The 27,713-nt window shown below is 36.4% G+C and overlaps 1 protein-coding gene across 1 annotated transcript in view; it reads left to right on the forward strand.

Annotated features, from left to right (window-relative positions):
- MYO16 (myosin XVI) overlaps positions 1-27,713 on the forward strand; it is a 261,913-nt gene that overhangs the window by 133,181 nt on the left and 101,019 nt on the right. Inside the window, exons 16-20 of the mRNA XM_042810398.1 lie at positions 9,241-9,352; positions 12,484-12,601; positions 13,352-13,423; positions 14,009-14,150; positions 23,495-23,567. Coding sequence (XP_042666332.1) covers positions 9,241-9,352; positions 12,484-12,601; positions 13,352-13,423; positions 14,009-14,150; positions 23,495-23,567 — 517 coding nt within the window. The remainder of the gene's footprint in view (positions 1-9,240; positions 9,353-12,483; positions 12,602-13,351; positions 13,424-14,008; positions 14,151-23,494; positions 23,568-27,713) is intronic.

The following is a 27,713-nucleotide window of genomic DNA, read 5'->3' on the forward strand; positions in this document are numbered from 1 at the left end:
GGAAGGAAAGGATTTAGCTTGTTAATCTGTGCTTCTTAATACAATGTCACATTAAATGACATCCACAACACATATATTGGTTGTGTTGGAGCTAGAACTTGATTATGAAATACTGCTCTACCCTCCTATGACGTTGATCTTCTTGAGGATTTTCTAGCAACAAAGCATCAATTCATGAAGATTTAAGACTTTGTAGTAAGAGAAGTCCAATTAATACTGTCTTTGTTTTAAATATTTAAGTATAGGTATTTAAGATGTAAGTTAAGATTTTGTGGCCTATTGTGTAGCGTAGCAGAGACACCTCAAATTGTAGGCAATGCTGAAGACTAGGTTTCTATTACTACTTGTTGCCTGCAGTCCATTATGCACTTCATCTGCCCTTTATTGTGAACCGAAGTGCACCATAGAGTGCCAAGTTTTAACTTGCATTGATTCTTCATATGAACATTTATGATAATACTAAGATTGAAGTGGAATCATGAGATCAAACACAAGCTTGAAGTCAGTTACACATAAAAGTTTTACTGAGTTGGGAAAACATAGAGTAGCACAATAAATTTTCCTACTTCACAGTACATATCAACCCAGAAAGAAAAAAAAAACAACACTTCCTCCATGTTATTCCGGTGGCCTGTAACCACTGAACATGGTTTCATGAGTGCATGATCTGTGTTTGTTTTTAGAGCAATTGATGCAACATTGCATAGAAGTTAGCACAAAAAAGATGCTTGTGCATTTATGAATGTCACTTCTTAATTTTGGCTGATGGCTGTAACAAAATCCTTTACATCACCAGAATTAGATGAAAGCTTCAAATAGGCATATTCGAATCCATGCGGTGTAAGTGATGTGCTCTTCTCCAAGATATGAACACATTGTTAAGTGCTGTCTGCTAAAGCTGAGACTTGTCAGCCAGCTCATGCAAAACAGTGACATGACAATTCTATTTCCTGCTTGTCAGCACTATTGCAAAGAGCTTAGATACCTCTGCCTGCTGGGAGAGATGTGCAGGATATCATATTGAGGATGAGGATGGTATTCTGAAACCACATTCATTTCTTACTTCATTTCTCTATTCTTATTTTCTTCATCTGGACAGCACAGAAAAGGCTTGGATAACTTATGCATCTGTTTCCACATGGATACAGCATGACATTCTACAAAAAATGGTGGATGTGCTGGATTGTGTAAATAAGTAAATATGAAATATCAGGATCTTTTTTCTTAGCTATTTGGAGTTAGTGAGTGAACACAACAGTATTATTTGTAAGTTGTTTAATAAAAAAAATGGAAGGATTTATAGACAAAATCCGGGATTTTTGATTCATAAAATAATCCGCAGTGACTTGCATTGCACAAATTAATACTGATGCTGTCCTGTATTTAGTTAAATATTTGTTTATGTTAAATATTTATTCTTAGGCACTTGAGTGTAAAAATTCTTCACTTGCTGATCTTGGACTCCTTTACCAAAATAAATATGCTAGGGAGTGTGGTCAGTTGTGCTAGATAAGAGCTGATACGATTCTTTTTCTCTCGTGTTAGCTACATAGAGAACTGCTAATAGCAGAGAACTGACACATTGACAAGTGGATCAGAAGAAGAAAGCAAACCATAAACCTCATCATTCCTCAGAGGAGCCAGTTGCACTGATATCTCACAAAAGAACAGATTATGACATTTTCCCCTTTCACCGACTAAAGAAACATAAACAGAGCAAAACAATATTTTCGTTTACCCTTGGTTTGAAAGAAGCCTCCAGAGATCAGATCCAACTCTTTGTATCTAGACAGGATCTGCTGTGCAAACATGCAGGTTCTTTGAAAATCCACCGCAGCAGCTACAGAACAGAAAACTTACTGATTCAGAAGTTAACGTCACAACTGTTTTAGCTGTGTTCACATTCATATTCCTGGTTCTTACCAGGAAGATGATTTGGTTATTCCTAAATCTTGGAATTTGTGATTTTCTGCCCCAGCGTGATAGTTGGAATAGGAAAAATCTCTGTAGTGACTAGTTGAATCCCATCTTTTCCCAGTTAATGCAATGTAGAAGTTAATATCTAGAGAAGGTAAGATTGAACTCATTCAATGTACTTGTTTACCTAGAAGCTTAGTAACATTTTCTGAAACAAAAATCTTATCTTCCCTCACTGGTTTTGTATGAGAAAGGATTATTATTATTAATTCATTTTGCTAGAATCATGAATAAATAATTTCATGAGGAAGGTACAAGTCATTTATTGTCTGGATAGAAAATCAAATTGAATTACCTTGGAGATCACATTACCAGCATTAATCATAACAATTCTGATTTTGTCTTCTGTTATTCTTTTTATTCTGGTGCAGCTCAAATGGGATATATTTTCCTAAATTCCTGGGGTTTGTCCTAAGCCTTTCTAAATCAACTGGTGAAACTTTTCTGACTTTATCCTAATTCTATTTACACAGCTATTTTGAAGATTAAAATAAATAAATAAACAAGTTCCAGAGGAGATTTTCTACGATTTCCAGTCTGTAGAAAGTGGTCTGTGTCTTGAAATTTTCTGTTAATAAACTGTTAATATTCGTTTTTCTTAATCTTTATTATCTCACTTTTAAGAAGACTATTTAGATGTTGGCCAAATATTTATTTCTGAGGTGAAAAGACATTTTAGTCCTCATAAAATAATTAGGGTAATACTACTTGTTGAGGCAGTATTATATGAAATATTTTCTACTCTTTTGGCTGACAGATAAAGTACTGACAGTGAAAAGAGCTGCTGACCTAAGCAGGGGATATGGAGAGCACAAATCCTTGGGCTCACACATGTAAGATTGTTTTGATTTTAGAACATCCTGCGTGAATAATCCTGTTGTTTCTTAAATAAAACTAATTCATCATCAGATACTTCTGCTGTGATGTGAAAGCTGTAAGAGCTAGATAGTTTGATTTTTGTGTTTTAGGAACTGTTCAGAGGTCAAGGTAATGCATCCAGCATTGATCCTTCTCTCCTTTGGGGTCAAAATGATTATTTTTCTCAGGTTCAAAAATAGGTATCTTCTAAGTTCACTGTGTTTCATAGAATAATTCATTTTGTCAGGGACTTCAGGAGGTCCCTGAGCTTGTTTATTGAAGATGTTAGCTGTGATATGTGAAATCTTTATTACTACTAAACACATTTATTGGTCTGACTTACCAGCTGTAGTAAGATTTTAAGACTTCGAGCTAATCTTTATATTGTGTATTCTCTTATTCCTTGTATGGTATTCTCTTATATCAAACCTACTATGGTCCAGGAAGTTTCACAACATTTAGATGTGACAGCACTCAGCTTCTATCAGGAGGTGTAGCAAGTGGTTAGATGTTAACTTAAAAAAATATATATACATATAAATATATATATAAATATATGTATAAAATTTTCTATCATAATTCTGGACTTTAATCAACATTTTTATAGTGACTTAGAAATACTTAGTAATGTAATCCCACCGATCTCTTAATTATTCATGGCAGAATGTATTTACTTCAGAAAAGCCTTATGAAGTGTCCATCTGGCAAAACCAGAACTTCCTCTTTTTCCTTAATTGGAATCCAACTTTAGCTCTACTAACAAAAGGGAATTTCTGATCAAGTGGAAGCAACCTGCTAATCTTCTTCAGACAGCTTCACTGTCAGATAGGAATTGAACTACTGTAATGAACTGCATAGTTTTATATGATAAACAACAATAATGTGTGTGTGTGTGTGTGTGTGTGTGTGTGTGTGTGTGTGTATACATGTGTGATGTAGAGAGTCTGTATAGAATATTATTTTATATAGAATACTTGAACATTTCAAGTGTTGGTTTTTATGAATGCAGCGTGGTTAGGTGTTAGGCTGTGTTTTCCTAATATGTCATTTGTTCTGTTAGTGAAATATCAAAGTTTGTAACAAACCTCTGGAAGGCTTGCTCCTCTAGGGTCCCTGTGACAACATCTCTCTTTGTGATCAGCCACATGTATCAAGGGCCTTTTTTCCCTTATTTGGCAGCAATAAACAATATGGTTTGAAGTACTTTACGTTTGTAGTTGTCCAAACATTTAGTGCAAAATATCATTTGTCACCCCTTCTTTTGCCAGAGATTAAAGAGGCCCCCTGTGTGACGTACGTCAATAGTTCAGGTCTCCCTTGAGACTCCGATGACTTTGTTGGCTGTAGTTGGGAAGTATATGGATATCTTGAATTCTGATCAAAGTGTAAGTCAGCTTTTCAACATCAGGGAAGTAGATTCATGGCCAGAAAGTGATTGTTTTCTGGCTTTGTTTTGAATATACTTACGAAAATCAAGAAAAGCTGATTTTCGAAAGCCTGCAGTGTTCTTGACTATGCTAAACTTCTCTGGCCTAGCAGGAAGGAACTGGACCTGAGATGTGAGACATGAAAGTTCAATCTCCATGCTCCAGCTGCTTTGAACTAATTTTGAAATGGTGTGCCTGCTGCACAGAGTAGAAGAGCTATAGGTATTTTCTGCAGGCTGTGCTGAGTAAGCGACTGTAACCGAACTAGGGATAGCCTCTTCCCAAATAAATTCCCTAATTATCAAATTTGAAGATCATTATTTTCTTAGCTGTTCATAGATTTTAGAAAATGTTACAACTCAATTAAGAAAACCAGAACAAAAAAATACTTTCACCTTCTGTAATAATTTTGTGACTCCTACTTTCCTTTGCTTTTCTTGTAAGGAAATGAAACATGTTTTGTTTTTGTTGAATGAAGCAGAATACTTCATTTGATACTAGATGCTATTGAGGTGCAGTTCAAAAGAAAATAAATCAATTTAATTTCAATCATTCAAACCAGAAAAAATATTGTATTGCTGAGTTTTTGACAGAGGCAGCTGATAGTTTAAACTTTTTAGTCTCAGTTCTTTGCTATTTCCTCCATTGTTGAAGCAGAAAGTATTTCTTTAAAGAAAACTTTTACCAGTATACTTGTCTTAGAAACTTTGGTATGTGGATGCACTACAAAAGTCATTATTATTCAGGTAAACTGGCATTTGTCCCTGTATATTTCTTCTTATTGTTTGAGATACGGATACCAAATTATGATGTGTGCTGCGGGTGTAAGTGAAGTAATATAAATGATGTTGATTGTAGCAGTTATAATGAGAAAAGTAAAGAGTAATTGTTAACTTTTGCAGTTAATACAAAAACAATTTGATGTAATAGTAAGCACTTTTAAAAAATATTTTTGGACAAAGCATTAATACTCCTACCTGAAAATTTGATGTATGTTATTGCCGTGATGGCTGAGAAATTATTTACCGTGATTATGTACCAGGCTATGGGCAGCCTGGTCTGGTAGTTGGCGACCCTGCCCATGGCATGGTGGTTGAAACAAGATGATCTTTGAGGTCCTTTCCAACCCAGACCATTCTATGATTCTATGATTAATTCATCTTCCTAACAGAACCCCATTTTGTGGATCAGTGAATTTCTTTTTTAAAATAAAATAAACATTCGCTGATCACATGTGCATAAAACTTTTTTGTCTGCTGATAAGCTGTCTAACGAGAATACTAATCCAGTGCAAATGCTGACATGGCAGCATTGAAACAGATGGTTAAGCAGTCAGTAAAAAGGAGGTAATCATTAGAAATGCATAGACGAGTTGGTTCATCACTTTTACTAGAGATATAAACATCACTTTTCTAAGCGTCTACCCTCAACCAGAATTCTCAACTTCAGCCAAAATTTGAGAATCTTTTTCTAAAGCCACAGTAAGCAGTGTGGGTGTGCATTTGCAGAGCGAATTCACATTCACAGATAAATAAGTAAGACAAATTGAACTCTGATAAAGTAAGTCCACAATTGGTGTGTAACCTATGTGCATTCATTGGACGTTATGGAGCATCCCTTCTGACACATATAACAGTAGTCCTAAATTTTTCAATAACAAAGAAATTAAGAGTCACCAGGTATGGTTTGCACTTGTTACAGAAACTTACAGAAACATCGCACACACTCTAGTAATAGAACAAAATTTCATAAATGGGATGGCTCTAACACTGCAAGTTATGATAACAAAAAGGGAAGTTAAAGTAATAACCAGAAGTTACATAGTAGGTTCACAATAGAAATTTTAAGCAGTTCTATCCACTTCTATCAGCGGCAATGCAACTCTATCCGGGCTGCTTGAATGTCAAGAGAAAAAAATGCTCCATAAATGAGAGAGAAGCTGCACTTACTAAAAATATTAACAAATATTTAAAAATATTTACTACAGAATAACGATGTGCCTCCAGTGAAATGTGTTTAATTTGTGTTAGAACTTTTAGAGTATGAGACATCTCTTTCCTCTTTCCTTATTTTTGTAGGAAAGGTGACAATTTAGAATTCTTTTTGAACTCTGGTTCTTAAAGAACCTAAGTTGGTACTAAGGATGTCTCAGGCATTTGTCATCTTTTTCATTTGGGGTCTTTAAAGGGCTAAGAAGGAGTTGGCAGGAAATAGTTTTACAAGCACAGAAAAGTTTATATTTCTGTCTAAATTTTGCTGTGCTTCTAAGGTAGAATGAACTTAAGAGTAATTAGAAAAAAATGTGGTCTGTTTTTCCTTGTTCAGTCAGTATAGTGCACTTACTCCGTTATAGTGTACAGTTTATGTATTTTGGGGAGTTGTATGATATCCATCAACACTTCTAAGCACTCTATGCAATTTGTCCACCATTAATAATGTTTCATGTAATAAACATACAGTAATTCAATGTTCATGTCTTCAAAAAAATTATTTTTCATTACTCTTAAAATAATTTGGAAAAGGAGTGTGGCTCATGACATGTTAGAAAATACCTTCATTGCCTTTAGACTAGGGAAACTGATTGTAAATTCAACCGCTCCTTAGGAAAAGTCCAACTTCAGCCTTTTCCAAGGGCACCAGCACACCTGCTGATTAAAACTGGAGGAGGTTTATAGTAGGAAAGTCACGTTGCCTTCCAGCAGGCATGTCCCGGCAGATGCTGCAGTTTATTGCTGGGTTGATGGAGCCACGGGTGCCTGGATTGGCAGGTGCCCAGTTTGCCCCACTGCTGTATCAGCAAGAAATGCTCGTGCTGACGGCGAGAGTTGCCGCATGTTGGTTCGTATCACAGCTCTGCTTGTTCCTCCAAGGGAGTCAGCATCCTGCGTCACTTTGCTATGCCATAGCCTGCCTTGATAAGTGTTTGTGGTGTTCATATACTTTCTGTTGCTGCAATATCCAACAGCACTTTAGCTATGCTAAAAAGAGCTAATGAAGTTGAGTTGCTTAGATAAGAACAGTATAAAATATTCTCTTGAGCGAAAGAGAGTATCTCCTGCTCAGTAACCTGTGAGACACAGAGTTCTTCAGCAAGAGCTTCAGCAATGAGCCTTCTTTGCAAGCATGGCCATAAAATTCCAACTCCTCCTGCCATTCAACAATAGGATGTTTTGAAAGCAAAATAGATGCTGCTGCAAATCTCCCGATTACAGATTGATATTGCAGCAGGCTGATGCAGCACTGTGACCGATAAAATCACAAAGCAGTTAAGATCTATGGAAAATTTTCTGCTGGATTAACCTTTATACCAGTAAATTCTGTGCCAGGTTCAGCATCAGGTTTATTCTAGCTTCCTTTTGAAACATACAGGCAATGTGGAAAAAAAATCCAAAAAACATAAAACAACAACAAAAAAAAACACAAATCAAACCCACAGATTTGGCATACACTCTTTATTATCTGCTTCTAGCTAATTTGACAGATGTGCTATCATTTCTATTTACCATTTTGGGGAAAAAAGCCCATGTACTTTTAGTAAGCTCCAGGAAATGCTGTGCTCTGGCAGTGATGAACACAGAACCATGTTCTCAAAGGTTGTATTAATGCATAGGCTTTAGCCACTGTGATATGAGGCTTGTTTGTACTTGAAATGTCTGCTTGTTGAGTTCTTCTGTGGGTGCAGAAAGTGCTTATGCACCTGGGCATACATTTTTCCCATCATTCTCTCTTAGCCCCACCTGTTGAGGTAGCATATACCAGTATCAATCCAAGCCAAATCCACACTGGTAAACCCACTATCAATCTGTTAAAAATGCACAGGGTATTTCATGACATGTATATTGTAAAGCTCACTATCAGCTATGAAGGTGTAAATATTAAAGTATTCCTTTACCTGTTTCTAAAAGCTGCATATAATCACACAAAAGATGAACTTTATGAGAGCTACCGCTTTTACAAGATCAGTACCGAACTATCCGTGGGAACATTTTCATTTTGAAATCACGCCCTCCATGGTGCCCTAATAGTACTGTTGTGCCCATAGATGTATTTCAGATGGGTGAGAATAAATTGTTAAAAAGGTTAGATTGCTGTTCTTTTCCCTAGTCTTTTGTACTGTAGTTTTCGCTTATTCTGTTTCGTTTTAATACTGTTTTATGTTGGTTCTGTTTCTTTCCCCTGCGTTAGCTGCTGGGCTAGCTGCCTCTCTTTCTCTCACCTAATCATTATTTTTGCAAAGATTTTAGAGTATCCTTTTGCTTCACAGTTTTGTGTAACACAGTAGAGCTAAAGGGCTGTATGTACTTTGTACACTGTGTACTTACTTAGTACTTTGTTCTAGGAGAGACTGAGTATGCCTGTCGCCCTTTCAGCTGCTAAGGGAGACTACGATCACAGAATGAAGCAGATAGGAGCTCTCTTCCTGAGCCACGAGGGTTTAAGCAACTAGAGTTATCAAAGGATCTCCTCAAATCTTTCTTCTGAAGGGGAATCTCTGGTACTGCAAGAATGGCAAAAATCTCAGTGGTATAATTTAATTCTGAAATGTTAGTTTACAAGTCAGGCTAAAGTTCAGAGCTGGGGAAGGCACACTGATTTCCTTTTAACAATTCTTTTTTCTGAGATAAATACAGGATGAAAGTATCCAAACACAAAGCCGAACACAAAAATGAAGCAATCTCACTTCAGTGTGAAATTCAGAAATGTGATTTTTTTGTCCATGTACATATATTCAGTGAATGTTGTCCATACAGGCTTTGCAGCTGTAGTCTGTGAGTTTATACCAGCATTTAAGGAATGTGGTGCTAAGAGCTTAAGGAAGGAGATGGGTAGCACTCTGTCATAGGTACTGTTCCCTTTGATGGCTTAGAAATCTGTGATAAATCTCTGATTAGAAGGGGAAGAGATGGCTTTTAACCTCATCAGCTTGATTTTGCCACCAGCATTGGAATACTCAATATGCTGATTTTCCCCTGTGCAGGTATCTAAGCCAAGCTGGGCTGGAAGAGACAATGCTAACAGCTAACCCTCAAAACAGGGAGAAATTAACAGTTCTGAAAGAAGCTCTTAGTGCTATGGGATTCAATAGCCTGGTGAGTTACACAAGTTTATGTTATTTGCAAATAAAATGGCAGCATTGCTTCATGGAAGCAAGTCATGAAGAACTCTCACCAATAACCATTTGTGGAGAAAAGAAGCCTCTTTTTGTCTATTGCTTTTTTTTTTTTTTTTTCTTTTTTTCTTTTTTTCCTTTTTTTCTTTTTTCCTACTGGTAAAGACCTTGAAAGAATACAAAATACTACTTCACCCCAGGGAAATTACTGTAATCACTTTTAATTAGACACTGCACCAACAATGTAAATCTCTTTCATTCTTAAAGATTTGCAAAACAGCTTCAAGGTATAATATTCTGAACAATTAAATTACATAGATAAAAAGAAACAATCAAATCCCATATGACAGAAACCTTATGAAACCCACAGAAATTTTTCCCCTTCCCACTTATCTTACTGTCCCTTTTAATTTTGTGAAACACACATTCCAAAGGCATTTACTAGCAACATCAGAAGTAAATACATATTAAGTGAAATAAAATTAGGGCAGGGTACATTGAAAGAGCTAACTTAACGCCAAGAAAGCAACAAGAAAATAGGTTTGATGTTTGCCTTCAATCTTATTGCAATTATGAAGAAGATATTTAGAAAATTAATCAATAAAAGATTTTGAAGCACAGTGGGAGGGGAATCACACTGGAATGTGAAGAAAAAATGTGGGGCTGATCATAAGAACTTCTATAAGCTACATATTCCCTAATTAAGGTAGTAACAAATCTTCTTTCGTAACCTATTTCACATTTTGATAAAAAGAAATGTTTCAGGTTTGTTGTCATTTTTCCCCATGAACATTCACGTGGCTATATACGAAATTGAACACATATAGCTATATTTAGCATAATTATCCTTTACTTCTAATGTCTTAAGCTCAGCAGCACCTGGAAAATTGAATAGCAGAAGTTCCATGCTTTTCCAGAATCCCAGCGTTTAGCGCAGGGTTCATATAGGGGTGCATCTCTCTAGCTCCTTCATTAATCTTTTTGTTCCACTCAGGAAGGTGTTTCTTTAATAAATAAGTAAAAGAATGCATAGCGAATCACATTTTAAAGACTATAGAAAAACGCAGTGTTTTGAGGTTGAGCTCTTGACCTTGCTGAGAATTCTGGAAGAATGTGGCATCTCAGAGAAGTATGAGTGAGCTTCAAAGCTCCTCCACATCCAAATAGCATTAAAATGATTATAGATTGGTGATCTGTGGAGTCTGAGAGTACTGTAGGCTGATCTATTCTATGGAATAACATAAATAAAATGTTTATCCTAAAAATACTACCCCTTACTTCTAAGATACATGGAGAGTTCCGTGTGTATTAGTTTTTTACTATCTGTTCACATTCAGTAATAGATCAGATGGTCTCTTTGAAGAGCTACTTGAACATTTTTAAGCAGTCTTCTGTGAAACTCTGCAAAGTACCTTAATGATTATTAAACACTTGTTTTAAATCTGAAAGAACATGTACCTTAGAATACGATGCAAAAGTCTTCAAGGGTTTAGAACCTGAACTAAATCTGAGGCCTTCCCAGAACTACAAAAAAAACCCAGCTGTCCTTCCCCCTCCCCTTCCCTTCCCCCTCTTCCCCCCTCCAAACACACATCAGTCAGTGTGGTACAGTCATCCCCAAACCAGTTCTGAACTAACAAAGAACTGTGCTGTGTTAGTATGGCATTAGGCCTTGCCCAAGAGCAAGAAATAAGATGTATCACCCTGGCTTGAATGCCAGATTAGTATGGTGATTCATTTCTTGCAAGATGTACACTATTCATAGTTTGCCCACAAATAAGGACAACAAAGGTTTTTGTTTGTTTGTTTGTTTTTTATATATCTTGGTTTTTTAACCTTCAACTTTGGAATTTTGTAATAGAGAAATAAACCCTTTCCCTGCTTCCATCTGTCTCTCACAATAAGAGATTGAAGTTGTTAAAATAGTTTAAAGAATCAAAGCTGCTTAAACAGAATCAAAGGCACTTCAGTCTGTATCCTAGAAATGCTGTAAGCTTTTATTATTGTCCTCTGCTTTCAGGCATTATTAGAAAATGAAACAAGAAGAAAAAGATAAGTCTTTTTTTTTTTTTTTTTTTTTATTTTTTTACAAACTTATGAAAAGTTATTCAAGCTTGGTTTTGTTGTGTTCAAAATTCAGTGTAGTCTCACCAGAGGGCAAAGGGGATATATTTCATCTGCAGTTTATTTTTTAATTTTGCTCTACAAATTCCGGTAAGGCTTCTTGCTGTCACTTCTACACTTCTACTGATTCAACAGAATCAGGTTCTATAGAATATTATATTTCAAAAGTATTTCAAGTAAGAGATGTCAAGTACCTTTGCTATACATAAATGACATGTAATGCAATAGTGGTTATCAAATTTCCTGCTTTATGATTTTGTAGGAGCACAGTTCTTATATAACTGACTTGAAAAAAACATCCAAGTACACACATTTTTCCATGTTTTAAGCATTTTTGCTCTTTTTTTTTTTTTTTTTTTGGCTTGAATTTAAGAACAGACATAAACATTAGTTCTTTTCCTGGTGTAGTGAAAATGAAGGCAGGAAAAACCAAGCCCTTAAAGACATCTGTTTCACAGTGTTAGCGATATCTGAATATAGCATGCAATCATGGGTGACGAGGAAGTTGCTTCTGTTTCTTTGCAACTTTAAGCACGGCTTTTACTGCCAGGAGCCTGCTGTAATTTAAAGCTAGACATTTTGCTCAGGGATGCAGTTGGCTGAGGAAGAAACTGACCTTGCTTTTCATAGAGTTTGACTTAATGAAGAATTCCCATGGAGAAGATGTGTTTCCTGCAGAAATAATGCATCCATTAAAGATAGTTCAGTATTTTTTCCATACGTTCTTGAAGAGGTTTCTTAACTCAGTAGCTGGTGTGATTTATGTTAAAGCAAAAGTTCAAAAGGTTGATCCTGTCATTTTATGTCCTCAGTAGGTTCCAGTTTGATTTCTAAATCCGAATCTCCTGTTACTAGTTCTCTCATGAATACTTCTTAATTTAGTGATATATAAACTTGTGGAGTGTGTGTTTCTATAGAGCATTGCCTTTCACTGTTGTGCCCAACAGATCTCTTCTTTATCTTTAATTGTGCATGAAACATGTGCAGGAGGTGGAGAACCTGTTTGTAATCCTCTCAGCAATTCTGCATCTGGGGGACATTCGCTTTACGACCCTGACAGACACCGAGACAGCGCTGGTGTCAGACCTGCAGCTGCTGGAGCAAGGTCAGTGGGATGCGGCCTTGCTAGACCGCTGCTCGACCCTGCAGCAGGGAGCTTGCACTGAGCCACCGATAGGTGGAAACCCAGCTCCAGGGAGCCAGCATCTGCTTCTGGAAAGGCCAGTGCCCCATTGATTGGATGTTTTATAAACTGTGAATTTTTATGAGACTAAATAAAATGCTAGTGTCGTCAATTATTCAATTCAGAGTCAAATGTAATTTCCCAGAAGAAGTTGCAAGGGAGGCTTTGTGCGGCTTTCTTTTAAAACACTCGTGTGGTGCTTGTCAACAGCTGAACGATTTGCACTGAGTCAAATTCCTTTCAAAATCTGTGCCTTAACAGGGTCGCTTGGTTTCACGCTTTGAAGTTTGCCCTGTTGGTTGCTAACAAATCTCCTCAGAGTGGCTTATGGATAGAGATTGTCTGTAAGCAACATATCTTAACTCCTGTAAGAGACAAAGTCTGCCAAGTGCTGTGGAAAGTCCCGAGTAACCTTTCAAGAGGAAAGAAAGCTGTAATGTAATATGCACACATACTCCAAACTTCACAAAGTGCTGATTATAGTCTGATTATAGCTAATCCAATTGTATATGTTCATTAATTCTGATTACTCCCATGATAGCGCTCTTGTTTTTTAATGTATGGGTCCTTTCAATGTTCAAAAAAGAACAACAAGAAAATCTGTTATAAAAAAAAATGTAATATGCTATGGAGCTCAGGTCAGGCTTTCTTTAAACTCTCTTTTTGTTTCAGTGGCAGGGATGCTGCAAGTTTCACCGGATGAGTTTGCTTCAGCCTTAACAACTGATGTTCAGTATTTTAAAGGTAATCTTTTCCAAGATTACATTCTCATAGATCATGCTTGGTGCCATTTTGATCCTTCTGATTTGAGAATTTTTAAACTGATCATTTTTGTTTTGTATTTCTCATGCCATATTAAACTTGTCTGTTAGGAATATGCAGGATTATCTGCCATGCAGTATGTCAGACTGAATCAGAACTATCTTTATAACATGGAGCAAAGCAGTTTTGCAGTTTGATGCAGATGGACTCCTAGCTTTATAAACCTTATAAATATGACAAGGTCACAGATTTGATATTAATACTAAGAATTGAAGTCAGCAGGAGTGTTTTTTAAAAATATAAGTTTTGAAAAAGTTATTTTCAGTAAAATACTAGTTCTCTTTAATACACCTACCCTTTTCTATTGAAAAAAGTTCATTTTTCCAACCTGAAGATCTTGTGTTAACAGATTTCTTATCTTTGCTGAAGGCTTCTGAAAAACAGTAGTAGCATGTATGGGTATGGCAAAAGAGAAGTAAAAAAAGGTGGAAGGGCTTACTGTAACTAAAATTACTTAAGGCAAGTTTTACAATATGTTTTATTTCCATTTTCTGCTGTTTGTCTTAGGAGACATGATAGTACGGAGACACACTATAGAGATGGCAGAATTTTACCGGGATCTTTTGGCAAAATCTCTGTATGGTCGTTTGTTTAGCTTTCTAATCAACACAATCAACTGCTACCTCCAAAATCAAGATGAAGCTGAAAGGTAGGATTACCATGACAAACTATTAACTGTGCCATTATCCGTTCAAATCCAGATCCATAATAGAAACACAATGGTATCATTTAACACATTTATGATAGTACTGGCGCTTGAATCTTTAAAATCACTGAAATGTTTCTCAAATGTTTCAGATAACTCCCTCGGTATTTTGTTTCTTTATTTGCTTGCTTGAGTGGACATGGTACTTTATGCAGTTATCTTCATTGGTAGGTAGAATTAGTAGTCACTTAAGAGATGACATTACAGAATGAATTAAGCCTTTCAAGAGACAGATATCTGCCTGATGTTTAGTTTCTGCAGAAGATGCTATTTCTTTCTCTCCAAAACAGTGGCCTTAGAACAGGTTATTAAAAACAGGATTTTACTGAAAGACTTTCAAGTGAACTTTTAAACTTCACTCACTGCTGAATGCACGATGCTGTCCAGTGTGGTTTCATAGAAAAAAAAAAAAAAAAAGCAAATTATCATGCATCAATGGGGCAGTCAAAGCCCAACAGCAACAATAAAAAGAAGAAATTTCAGTGGAATCAAAGCATCAAATTAAGACAAGAGCCCTAATTAAATGGTCATATGCATGTGAATTAACAAAGATTCAACATCTCACATGTGCAGGTGGACTTTCTAATGAACATCAAGTATAAGGTGTTTTGGCAGTGTTGATAAATGGAAATCCACAGAAGATAGATTTGAGACTCGCAAAAAAAGGAAAAGTAATTCTTCTATATATCCCATCTGTCTTGGTTTCAGAGAATAAATAGTTATCTGTGCTCTCATAGGGCTGTTATGATTTTGAAAACTTTATTTTATTTTATTTTATTTTATTTTATTTTATTTTATTTCTACCCTATACGTAGACCAGTTAATATTAAATAATATTTTGCTTCTACAGGCTTAACCAACAGAAAAGGCTGTCTTGAGAAAGTCAGAGCTTTCTGTCCTTTCCTTGGTTATATGTGACACCTGTTGGAGGCAAAGGGAGGGCTTTACAGTGATATTGAGAGGTTTTATTTGGTCTGTTTCTGACTGTTGAACCCCTTATAATTGCAGACATGTGGACAATCAAGCAGGAGCAACATCCAGATCTATGTTTATTTGAAATACTGTGTTTATAACAAGGAATGACATTCTCACAATACGGTGTTGACTATCGTTGTTGTTCAGTAATGCGTCCTATGATATCTAGAAATCATAGGTTCTTAAAAAAAGTCAAAGCTCTTTGAATATTTTTACTCTATTTTTACTATTTTTATTGCAATCACATTTGCCTGAGGTGACTATTACTTTGTGAAAATATTTCTTTGTGAAATTATTTCCATCTGTTTGGTAACTTCAAGGCTATGTGATGTTGTAAGTTCTAGCTAAAACACAACATTGGTTTGGTATTGTCAGGAATGTGAAATTACACATATATAAAATTATGCATATATATTTTAATTTATATGTATGTTATATATATAACATACACCTACGCTTGAAAAAAGAGTATTTTTCTTTTAGGTTGGCTAATGGGAGCTAACAAGCTCAGGATATATTGGCAGTGCTGACAAGTCATATTAATTTTTAGCAGGCTAACCTTAGCCTGAGGTAGGTTTCAAAACTTGAAGATAAATAGCTTACTTTAAGCATAAATGAAGTTCAGTCTCCTTCATTGATATTTCAATGTGTTGCATTCTCCAGCTTAAGATAGGAAAACATACCCGCACCTTTTCTTTTTGTACAGCCTGATCATATTGATTCACCCGTCATAGTAAATCAGGGCATAGCACAGTTTAAGATGTAGTTTGTATTAGTGCATCATCATTGCACAAATCTGTGATGTGTTGTTCAAATTTATTTCATATGTGAATTAATCCAGCCATTAGCAGCTTATATCTCCAGTTTGATGCAGTTTTAATAAACCTTAAAGATCCAACAAAACTACCAACTAATGTTGCTAAGTAAAGCTGATAGATCTCAGGCCATGCTTTGTTTCCTGGTGGGAGAATTGCACAGTTGCTACTTACCAGATGGGATAAAGACTTCATCACAAATTAAGGATAAGGTTTTTAGCTCAATTCTCTTTGTTATTATCTTTTTATCTCTTCGTTGTTTCTTTTTTTTTTTTTTTAATCTCTTCATTATCTTATTATCTCTTTGTTATTATTATATTGTTGTTGTTGTTGTTGTGAGATAGCTTAATTCTACTTCCCTTCTAAATCCATGAGAATTTATGTAACAGTAAAATTAGGTTTACTGGCTTAGTGCCTATTAAATAAATAATATTTGACCTTGAAATTTTGAGTAAACTAGTTACTTGTTTGTAACTTTTATGGTAAAGCTACTGGAATCTGGTTATTAATATTGATTCAAATTTACCATGAAATAGCTTGTTGCTTATCCGGGGCAAAGTAAACATGATGGTTACCATTAGATTGAAGAGGAGTGGAGAGGAATCCATGTTTGATTCCACAGTTTAATAAAGCTGCTCAGAATCTGGCCTTGAGTATCTCTAGGGACAAAGCGCCCACCACATCTTTGGGTAACCTGTTCCAGTGCCTTACCACTCTCACTGTAAAAGACAATTTTCATTATATCCAACCTACATCTACCCTCTTTAAGTTGGAAACCATTTCCCCTTGTCCTGTCAGCACATGCCCTGCTAAAGAGTCTGTCTCCTTCTGTCTTGTTACTCCTCTTTAGATAGTGAAAGCCACTATCCAGTCACCTTGGAGCCTTCTCTTCTCCAGGCTGAACAAATCCTCAGCCTGTAGGAGAGGTGTTCCATCCCTCTGTAGACACTCCCACAGGTCTCTCCTGAACTAAGGACTCCACATCTGCACACAGTACTCCAGGTCAGGCCTTAACAGCATGGAGTAGAGGGGCAGGATCACTCCTTTGACCTGCTGGCCTTGCTTCTTTTGTTGCAGCTCAGGGAATGGTTGGCTTTCTGGCTTGTTTGGGCACACTGCTGTTTCATGTCCAACTTGCCATCCACCAGTGCCCCAAAGTCCCTTTTGGCAGGGCTGTGCTCTAGCCTTTCTTCCCCCAGTTTGTATTGTTAATGGGTGTTGCCTCAAGCCAGGTGTAAGACCTTTCTTTTAACGTTTTTGAACTTCATGAGATTCTTATTGGCACACTGCTCAAGCCTGTCTAGGTCCCAAGCCAGAGGCATCCCATCCCTCTGGTCTGTTGACCACCACACATCTTGGTGTCATCCACAAAATTGCAGAGGATGCACTTGCCACCGCTGTCAATATAATTGATGAAGACAAACAGCTGCAATGTTTCCAGCATTGACCCTTGGAGGACACCACTCGTCACTGATCTCGATCCAGACATGGAGCCATTGACCACCACTCTCTGGGCTTGATCCTGCAGGCAGTTCTTCATCCATTGGAAAGTTCACCCATCAAATCCATATCTTTCAAATTTGGAGAGAAGGATGTCATGGGGAGCTGTGTCAAAGGCCTTACTGAAGTTCAGATAGATGACATCAGTGGCTCTTCCTTTGTCCATTGATGCAGTGGCACCATCACAGGAGGCTACTAGGTTGGTCAATCAGGATTCACACTTGGTGAAGCCGTATTGGTTCTCCCATATAACCTCCCTGTTTTCCATGTGCCTTAGCATAGCTTCTAGGAGAATGTGCTTCATGATCTTTCCCAGTAGAGGTGATGCTGACAGATCAGCAATACCCTGGGTCATCCTTTTTATCCTTCTTAAAAATAGGTGTGATGGTATCCTTCTTTCCAGTCACCTGACTGCTGTGACTTTTTAAATATCACTGAGAGTGGAAATAGGTATCCTGATTTTCCAGTCTGTAGCTAAAAGGGGCTAGAGCAGTCAGGGTTGCCTAAACATGGCATTCCAAAGTACTTGATTGCACTTCAGGAAAGTTCGAACTAGTGATCCAACAGTAGTAATTCAATGTCATTAGATGACATTAAGAATGCCTGATGCATTCTGTACCAGGGCTTTAAATTCTTCAGGATTTAAGGATGCACGTGAACTCTTTTGATATATATTTTTATTTTCTGATGAAAAAAGAGCCAACTACATAGATTTGCTTTAGAATACCTAGACATTGTGTTCCTTATCTGCTATTAAGTAGAAAGTGCTATGTTTTATTATTTATTTTGCAAAGAGTTTCTTATGTGCCCTGGAGATGGGGTTAATGCCAATAAACGTGCTATGTTATAGGCAAGCAAAGTAAGCCAGCACTCAACTAATCTCTCTCTGTATTACCAAGTCAGCCATAGATTTCTGTTTCAAATAAAGCATATAGAATATATCTGGATCTGTACTTTCTGAAAGTTTCGGTATTCTGGCTATGTAATCTTATTCCCAGTGAAATGCAAGTACTACCAGAGAGTAGTTGTGCAACATTTATGTGGGTAAAGGAAAGATCTCAGGAGTCCCATTCTCAAAATTCTTGATACACATCATCTGATTTATAGTATGATCATGAGTGAGATATTTCTGAAATAGAGGTCTGCCCAGCTAAAGAAAAAAATCAGAGCCTAAACTAAAATTTTTATTGATCTGTTATTGAACACAGTAGAAGAATGTTGAGTATGCAGGAGGGACAGAAAGAGATTTCCTGTTCAGAATATGAGCCCACAGGAGAGCTGTCTTTATATGTGGAGGTAGGGGAAACTTTAAAACATACGGACAGTACAAAGTATTGAGTACAACGTTGTATGTAGCATCATATTTTGAGATCTGCTTCAATCTGGGTCTTTGCCAGTGTTTCAATGAACAATACAGCACCATGTTTTAAAGTGTAAAACAAATTTTGCTTTAAAGAGCCAGGGAAGTGTATGTGTTGCTAATGAGAGAACTATGGACCTTAAGACAGTTAGCAAAAATGTATCTTATTTCCTGCCATACCTGTCAAGTTGCTCAAAGAAATGTCCGTCAGATGAAGAGTCAGTGTTTCTTTCCACTGTGCCCAACTACTCTTTATCTGTACATCTCATGCTTGGTTATGGTAATTTAAAAAGAAAAACAGCAATTGTTGAATAAAATGGCTGAGCGATTTGGAAATTACACCGTCTCCACAAAAATCTCAGAATCTTAAAAAAAATGCTCAGAAAAATCACTCTCAAAAGTCTGGTTTGCTAGTAACTGAGATGAAGAACTTTTACAACTGGGAACATTAAGCTATTGTCTCATGAATAGAACTGTTCAAGAGCCACATTTACGGCAGCAGGTGTCTTCTGTCCCTGTGGAGCACTGAGGATGTCTAGGTAGGATCCTGAGTGCAGCAGGTCTCAGTTGAAGGCTTGGCTATATATCCCATCTAATCCTAGAAATACTTCCTCATTAGCCAGTATTGCTTCTGGTTTATCCAGATGAGACATAAGCTTACTCACTTCCTTCCTTGCTAGCAGAAGTTGGAGGAAGAACAAGAAACCTTATATCTAGGCAGATGAAAAGGTTTAGATTATATAACCTCAGCAAATGCACCTCACTGCCTTGTGTAGGTAGAATATGAAAAGCAGCAATGGAAACGAACCCTATGGATTTCAAAGCTGCAGACTTGACTGAAATGATTGGTCGGAACTATGTAAAGGGAATTCTACTCACCTACATGAGGAACGGCATAAAGTTTGAAAGTTCCTCATGATGAATGACAAGAGGTGTATTAAGATGTTAGATCTTCGTACAGGATGTTTTGTATACGTATGTTGTTTTTAGGAGTTACCAAGACTTTTTACGTCATTTCTTCATAATGCAACTGTTACGCATACAAGATCAAAGGTTGTTTCTAGTCTATGAAGAGCTAATATACAGCGGGAATCATTGTGAAGAAAAAGGCAAAACTAGAGAGATTGTAAAGTATTTTTGGCTGAAAGGCTGTTTTGTAAGTCGTGAAAATCAAATCAGGTATGGTCAGCATCCACTGTACATTTAACTGTATATTTAACTATTCACAGCTATGTACTTGTGTCAGAGATGGAAACATTCTTCAAATATTGGCAAGGTGCTGTTCTTCTAATTTTTATGTGAAAAATTATTGTTAAATCCCAGAAGATATAATAATAATAATAATAATAATAATAATAATAATAATAATACAGTAAAAGTAATTACTATTTTAATAATTGAATTTCATGTCCATATAAAATGGAAGTGTCACCTTCTCTTATCTTCTAAATAAGTACAGAACATTACCTCATGAAACTGAAGGTTTGGTCACCAGTATTTTATGTTAACTGTTCTACTTACTCATATTAAATGTTGAATGTCTGAAACATAGTGAAGACAATTGTCAGTGATGCTCAGCAATCGTAAAAAATTGGGTAAAATAAAGGAATTATTCAGAACAAAAATACTGTTTTTAATACTTGCTCTTTTAGACACAAGTGGCATGCTCTTTCATTTCTAAACAAGGAATCATGCATGCTTTATTTTGCCTTGGGAATCTCTGCTATGTTTAATTTAAGGAAAGTAATTTTCTTGGAATTAATATGATTGACAGATAGCCAAGAAACTGTATATGGACCCCTCTGTCTGAGGAGAAAGGTAGTATGAAACAGGGGAAGACAGAAAATAAAGTAAAATAATTTGTAACTATAAAATGTGTAATTTTGATGTTGCTCTGTCTGTTGCTATTTAATTTGCAAAATATGGGCAGTGTTAGTCGTAATCATAGAATAATCATAAGCATAGATTGCAAGGGACCTTAAAGATAATCTAGTTCAAATCCCCCTCATAGGGAATATTCCAGTACATAAAATTACTGTCATTCTTCGTGAAATGTTGCATATAAGTGTCACGATACAGGAAGAAATTATTACCATCCCAGTGGAGACAGGTCCTTGTTCTATATTTGCCCTGTTGATAGGGTTTTCATATAGTGTGTACATCTTCTAACATTTCACAGCCAAGTTTATCAGGTGGAGTTCAACAAAATATTAGGGTGATATGTTTTCCTGTCAAGTAGATACATCTCCATGAAAATTAAAGTGTTTCTCAGAGATGCCACAATTTTAATAAGTAATATTACTTGATGTAGATTATACACTTTCCCTGAGAGTGCTAGAAACTTGGACAAGGGTGGTGTTGGTTTTTTTTGCCTGATGTAGAGTGTTTTTGTAGATCAATTTGTTTTGGTCTCTTCCTTATGCAAATGCTTGCGTATTTATTGAGAAAGAATCAGGAAGACTGATTTGACAAAACAACAGTCATGGCACTCAGCCGGGATGTAAGCAATCCAACCTCAAATCCATTCACTGAATTAAACAGAGAAGGGATGATCTGTTCCTTCAGTATTAAGTACATCCTAATAATTGTGATATATAAAGCAGTATTTCAGCTACTGTGTTACACAGCAGTTCCTGTTACACTTTCCTATGAAAGGTTATAGCTAAATAACAAAACAATAAAGAATGGAATCATATCAAGTAATCTGAAATTCCAAGCAATTCCATGCTTTTTTTTTTTCCAAAACTTTTTTGAATAACATGATAATTCTGGTCTTCAAGCATTATTCACAAGTAGTTTGTTTTGAAAATGTCTAATCCTTTTTCATAAAAGTGAACAAGTTTTTTTCAAAACACATTAAGACGAGGAATGTACATCCATCTAATCAGTAACACTTGAGAATAAGGCTTACCTTTTTGCATACCATTTAGATCACACTCAGAGGAGATAATGATACATCTAAATGCTTCTTGTTGCAGAAATTTCCTTGGAGGCTAATCAACCTCACGATAACCTCTCTTGCCCAATAAAGTCATTGTAGGCTAGATTTATTACGCAGCTCTCATTGTCTGACATTTATGTGTATAACCAGTCTCGTGACAATGAGTAGTGCATTGAACGCCTTAGAAATGAAGACAAACTTCATGGATATCGTTTCTGAAGAAGGCTCTTCTAGTCCCTAAGGACTGTTTTGTTTTTGTTATTTTCTTTCTAGTCTGTTTTGCAGTACTCTTATGTTATTATTATTTTACTGTTTTGAATGTTATATGGGATTTGCTTTCAGGGCTGCTGGATCCTGATCCAATTGAATGGTACTGATGGTAATTTTATATTGACTATAGTAGACCTGTAATGAAGCACTAAGTAGTGGATCATCTTTTTTTCTGTTTTCTTCTATAATGTGGTATATACAAAAATCTAAAAGAGGAAATATGGAGGAAAAATGTGGAAGTAGATCACAGAAACAGAAGGCTGCAATATCATCTGCAAGCATTTACATATAGTATGTACATTTACAAATTGTGATGTAAAAGAGAAAGGAAAACTCATCTGCTTTAGAAGGCATCCATTTCCTTTCTCATGAATGGAAAGATTTTTCCTTTTCTTTTTTTCTCCTCTCCAAGACAGCTATTGGCTATAATGGGAAGTCTTTCATTTTACTTGGAGATTACTTCATCCTGAAGAAATTCACACTGCATTCATAGCGAAACTACAACCTGCTTTTGACAGGTGTTTCTCTCTTTAATGTTACATGAAGAAAAAAGTCAGACTCAGTCACCCCAGCATTGTTATATAAAGTTCTCAAATTCTTCCAAAGCAAGAAATAGGGTATCCCAAACATTCATTTTTCTCTTGTAATGGCTTAAGTTCTCCTTCAGATCTGGATGACAATCTTAGTCCTAACTAAGTAGAGAATAATAGCTCCTTTGTCCATTTCCCATTGTCCTTATCTAAATCCTAGGTGACTATCCTATCCTAGTCCTTACTGGGCAAAAATAAAGCCCTTTTCTTGATAGAGGTGTATGAAAAATAAGGTACACTGCCAACAGGTTCTTTTTTTCATATACAGAGAAGAAATGTCTGTCCTCTTCATGCCAAAATCCTCACTGTTCTTTCTCCTGGGAGATGTAACCTCTTGTGCAGGTGGAGCTCAGATCCTCTGCTTGATTCTGGCAAATGGGACTTTGACTCAATGATCCCTTGATGTGCATTCAGTAGAGTTGTTCTGGCTGTTGGGGAAATAGAAACTGAAAATAGTGACTGAGTGCATTCAGACAATTTAGAAACTTCCCTTCAGTGGCTGTTCCTCATCTGAGTGAATAGATACCTACATCTTTAGAAACTGGATTTTCAAGAAACTAAGCATTTTTTCCCATTCCTTTTCAAATTTATTTTACAATACAGTTACTAAAATAATCTCAACACTTTATTTATCTTTTATGTGAGAGAATGGTGAGTAGAATTTTTATTCTGTTGTATATATAGTCTGCATGTGTGCTTCAAACCATTTTTTTTTAAATGAAGGCCGTTTTCATGCTAGAGCAGAAACTTTTGTAAGGAACAACACATATATTATTCTCTTGCTTGAAATCTTATTATTTATAATATGTGGTGTTTTGTTTTGTTTTTTTTTTCAGCGATCGGATATTTGAAATTGGAATTCTGGATATTTTTGGATTTGAAGAATTTCAAAGGAATACTTTTGAACAGGTAAATAGCTTTGTTTTTCTGAATTCACTATAGCTGTCCATCATCCACAAAGATAAAGTTTCTTTTTTAGCCAAACAAATGTTTTGTTCAGAAAATAAATTTCCAGAAGGAAAAAACCTGTTCATAATTTTTTTTTTTTCTCTGTGTTCATGTATGGGTTTGAAGTAAAACCCAGGCTTTGTTGAGTTACAGAGTTATTCATAATTTTAAATAATCTGGTAAACATCTATCATAATGATTTGAAAGAGTGGTAGTATCAGCACTGAAAGACAACCTGAGGAGAGTAGTTAGTGTTGTCTGTTTTCATGCTTGTGAAAGCGATCCTTCTGCTGGGTCAGCAAGTAGGAGGAAAATAGACTGGATTGAGATGAAGACCAAAAAGTCTTCAGATGCCTCAGATAAAAAAGAAAAGAATGAAAATGCTTCATTCTTTGAAGTGCTGTTACTGGCAGATGCATCTGTTTGTGACTTTTCAAAATAAGACTTTAAAAGTTGAATTACATCCATGGAAAATAAATTAAACTTTAGCTGAATGAATACCTGAAAATCCTTTTAAGTATGAAATATTTTTTTGAAAAGTGGATCCTCCTTGCCTTTGACACTACTCTCTGATCAACAAAGCTCTTGTTGAGTGCATCTTTCAGAGGACATTAGCAACTGTACACTGCATGCTGTAAGAGATGTGTAAGTTTTTGTTGTTCATTCAGTTACACAGCAGAAGTAAATCAGAGCAGTAGAAAGAAGAAAACAAAGGACCTCTTATTGTTCGAAATTAGAATTTGCCCCTTTATCTCAGTTAATCCATTGTTTTATGGCTCAACTTTCTCATGATATGCGTGTCATCATGCCATATTAGTTCAGTATGTGTAGCATATTTACATGGATGTAGTTTCCAAAAATCTGAAAGCACAAAAAGGTGAGCTTACCTTTGTCTTCAAAGTAACATTTAAGAATACAATAACATATTTTCAGTTCCCCTCTCGCAAAACTTTTTTTGCTGTTACAGTTCTGCCTAGCTTGAAAGCTTTGCTGGCCTAAAGATGATTGCCAATATCCATAGCCATATCCATTCAGTGAGAATATCTTATTTGGGGGAAAATATAAAATGAAAAATAGAAAACATCTTGATAGACTGAGGATATGTCCACTCAAAACTAATCCCATAATCTCAGCAGTTGGACTTGATAATCTCTGGAGGTCCTTTCCAACCCCTACGATTCTGTGATTCTGTGATAAAACCTAATGATTAACAAGGATAAAATATTCCAAACATTCTAGAAGAATCTCAGAAGAGAGTAGTGCATCTTGAGACTTACTGGCTTGTTGTTTTTCTTTTCACTGACTCTTTTCTGCATTGTTTTCTGTCATGAAATACAAGCAACTTCTGTGACTGATATCACAAAAGGTACCATGAATTCTTTCAAAAATAAATCATTTTCTGCTTAGCAACTGCAGATGTTGCTTAACATGAGCCCAACAGGAAAATGAGTAAAAGTAGTTTTCGTATTTCTACATGGTGAACGTGGTAATTTCAAAGTCAACTGTGAATTGTTATTGTATTTTTTTAGTTAACAAGTATGTATCAGGAGACACTGACTGTCCCCCCAATTGGACTGAGTGGGTTTTATTGAGTAATACTGAGTAACAGTATGGGTCATTAAATCAGAAACTAGTGAATTGCATTCCTTAAAAGACAGAATAGTGGTGAGGGAATTACAAAGTTCATTTTCATATCAACTCTGTAGTGTGGTTAACACATCAGATTCCTGAAGCGATAGGTTGCAGTATCAGCAAACGGAAGCAGATTGTATCTCCACATGGCGCAATGTAATCACGCGGACACACATACTGCAAACTGCCTGCACTCAGGAGCTGTGCAGCAGTCTAGCCTCGCTCAGTATCCTGCCTGGACTAGTTAACTCTGTTGATAAACAGGCTTGCAGCCCAGATATGGTCCTCGTGCAAAGCACTGCATCATGTCTGCAAACACGTCCAGTGTCAAGGCCTGTGATTGCAGAACGTTAACAGTAAATGGGACTAGCAGCTGAACAGTGTAGGAGCTGTAAAAATTATTTTTTCATTACATTTAGATTAACATATTTTAAAATGGCACTACAAAAGTAATTTGGCAGAAATTATTCTTTCGTTTCAAATTAGTGTAAGACAAGGCATTCTGTTCGTCCGCTTTCATGAAAATAGTCATAATATTTTTTTAAGAAGGAATAAAAACCCGTGATTGCTGCAATCTGGGGATGTTCCAAGATGTGTGAATCTTTCTGGTGACTCAATTCAGGTCAGTTGGTAGACATGCTAATAGAACATTTAAAATAAGCCAACCAAGAGCTAAGAGGATGGCGAAGGGACTGGAGCACCTCTCCTGTGAGAGGTGAGAGAGCTGGGACTGCTCAGCCTGGTGAGGGCTCAGGAAGATCTCAGCAAAATATACAAATACCTAAAGGGAGAGTGCAAAGGGTTTGGAGCCAGGCTTTCCTCAGTGCTGCCCAATGCCAAGACAAAAGGCCATGTGCACAGGAGGCTCCCTCTGAAACCCAGGAAGCTCTTATGAGCTGATGAGGTCTTCTCCTTGGACACACTGAAAACCATCTGGACATGGTCCTGGACAACCTGTTCTAGGTAACTTTTGTTGAGCAGAAAGACTGAACCAGATGATCTTCAAAGGTTCCTTCCAGCTTACACCATTCTTTCTTTGATTCTCTGGTCAGATATGTTGCAGTCATTTCAGGAAACAGCAATGTCAGTTTTCGGTGGTTTTTTAGGACTCTTATTTGAGAGCAACTGCTTTTTTTTTTCTGTTTAATTTGCACTTCTTTAGAAGTAGAAAATGTCTTCTGCTCTTCTGATAATGTTTAAAGCTAGATTAGATCTTATCCATAGTCCTTCACAGCACAACTCCAAATAATCAGATAAGGAATGCTGCTGTGTTCTTTATACCATTATGGCACTGTGTTCTCTGACTGCAAGAGAATACAAATGAACTCATGGCAAATGAATATAAGCCGTAAGCAGGAGAGAAGGTGGATGAAGTTGTCCACATCATTTTCCCCTAATTCTTTCTATGTTTATTATATCAGAAGGACCAGATGGTAAAGTAGAAAGAGTAGCACATCTTTCTCACATGTAAACTCAGACTAATCAAGATCTGTAATTGTGGAAGATTATAAAAAAACAATAATGCAGTTAAGTAAAATAGGCTCTAATAGCTATTTCCTCTCTGTTGTCTAAATCAAGTGATAAACTGAAAAAATATTTAGCTTTTGCTAAGTAATGTATTTAGCTCTTGAAGGGTCTTTTTCATCTGTAGACCTCTTATGAATTGCGGAAAAAACTGTAACCTCTTTTTTTCAGGAAATATAAGTGATTTATCTGAGTCAGGACTGAGACGGTCAAGTGTCTCTTGACTTTCATCCAACTCTATGCCTATTAAAGTGTGTTCAGTAGTAGAGAAGTGTGTCTCCTGTGGCAGCTCAGTGCTGTATTCATTTTACTGTAGTGGTCAGCTGGCTCCTAGAGCACAGTGCGTTGCCTGCTCCACTCAAGACTTCACCACTTCAGAGTCACTACAGTGAGGCAAAAGAGCTTCTACAGTCCAGCTGTGTTCTGGAATTTTTGCCTGTGTTTATTACTAGGTTTAGAAAGTCTTTTAAATAATTACTTAACTTTGCTGAGACTTCATTTGATTTTGTCATGTCACCTTCTCTAGCCAAATCAGTCATAATGAAATAATTTTTAAAATAAATTACTTTTCCTCATCCATAAGCCTTTTTCTAGCTATCTAAATATAAGTTCATGTTGCCTATTACAGAGATAGGTAGACATGAATAGGTAAAAGTTACATAAATTAACATTCCTATGGTCATTACAGTCTCAGTAATAGCAGGTGGGAGGTCAGTACGCAAGTGTCTGCATTGAGGCAATCTGAAACACAATTCAATATCTAATTTTATACAGAAAAATAAATCTTATTTGGTGTTAGCTCTCCTGAGGAATAAAATTGTGGTCCAGCTAGCCTCCATGCGCAGGAAGGCTTTATTATCCCTGCCAGAAAACAGCAAGAGCCAGCTGCCCTGTCCAGTGAACCTGTCATGCCCATCATAATGGTCACTGTCATGCATGGTCTGATCATGG

Source organism: Centrocercus urophasianus, unplaced genomic scaffold, assembly GCF_019232065.1.
Source record: "Centrocercus urophasianus isolate 14NV4802_14NV808 unplaced genomic scaffold, USGS_Curo_1.0 seq_12, whole genome shotgun sequence".
Taxonomy (NCBI): domain Eukaryota; kingdom Metazoa; phylum Chordata; class Aves; order Galliformes; family Phasianidae; genus Centrocercus; species Centrocercus urophasianus.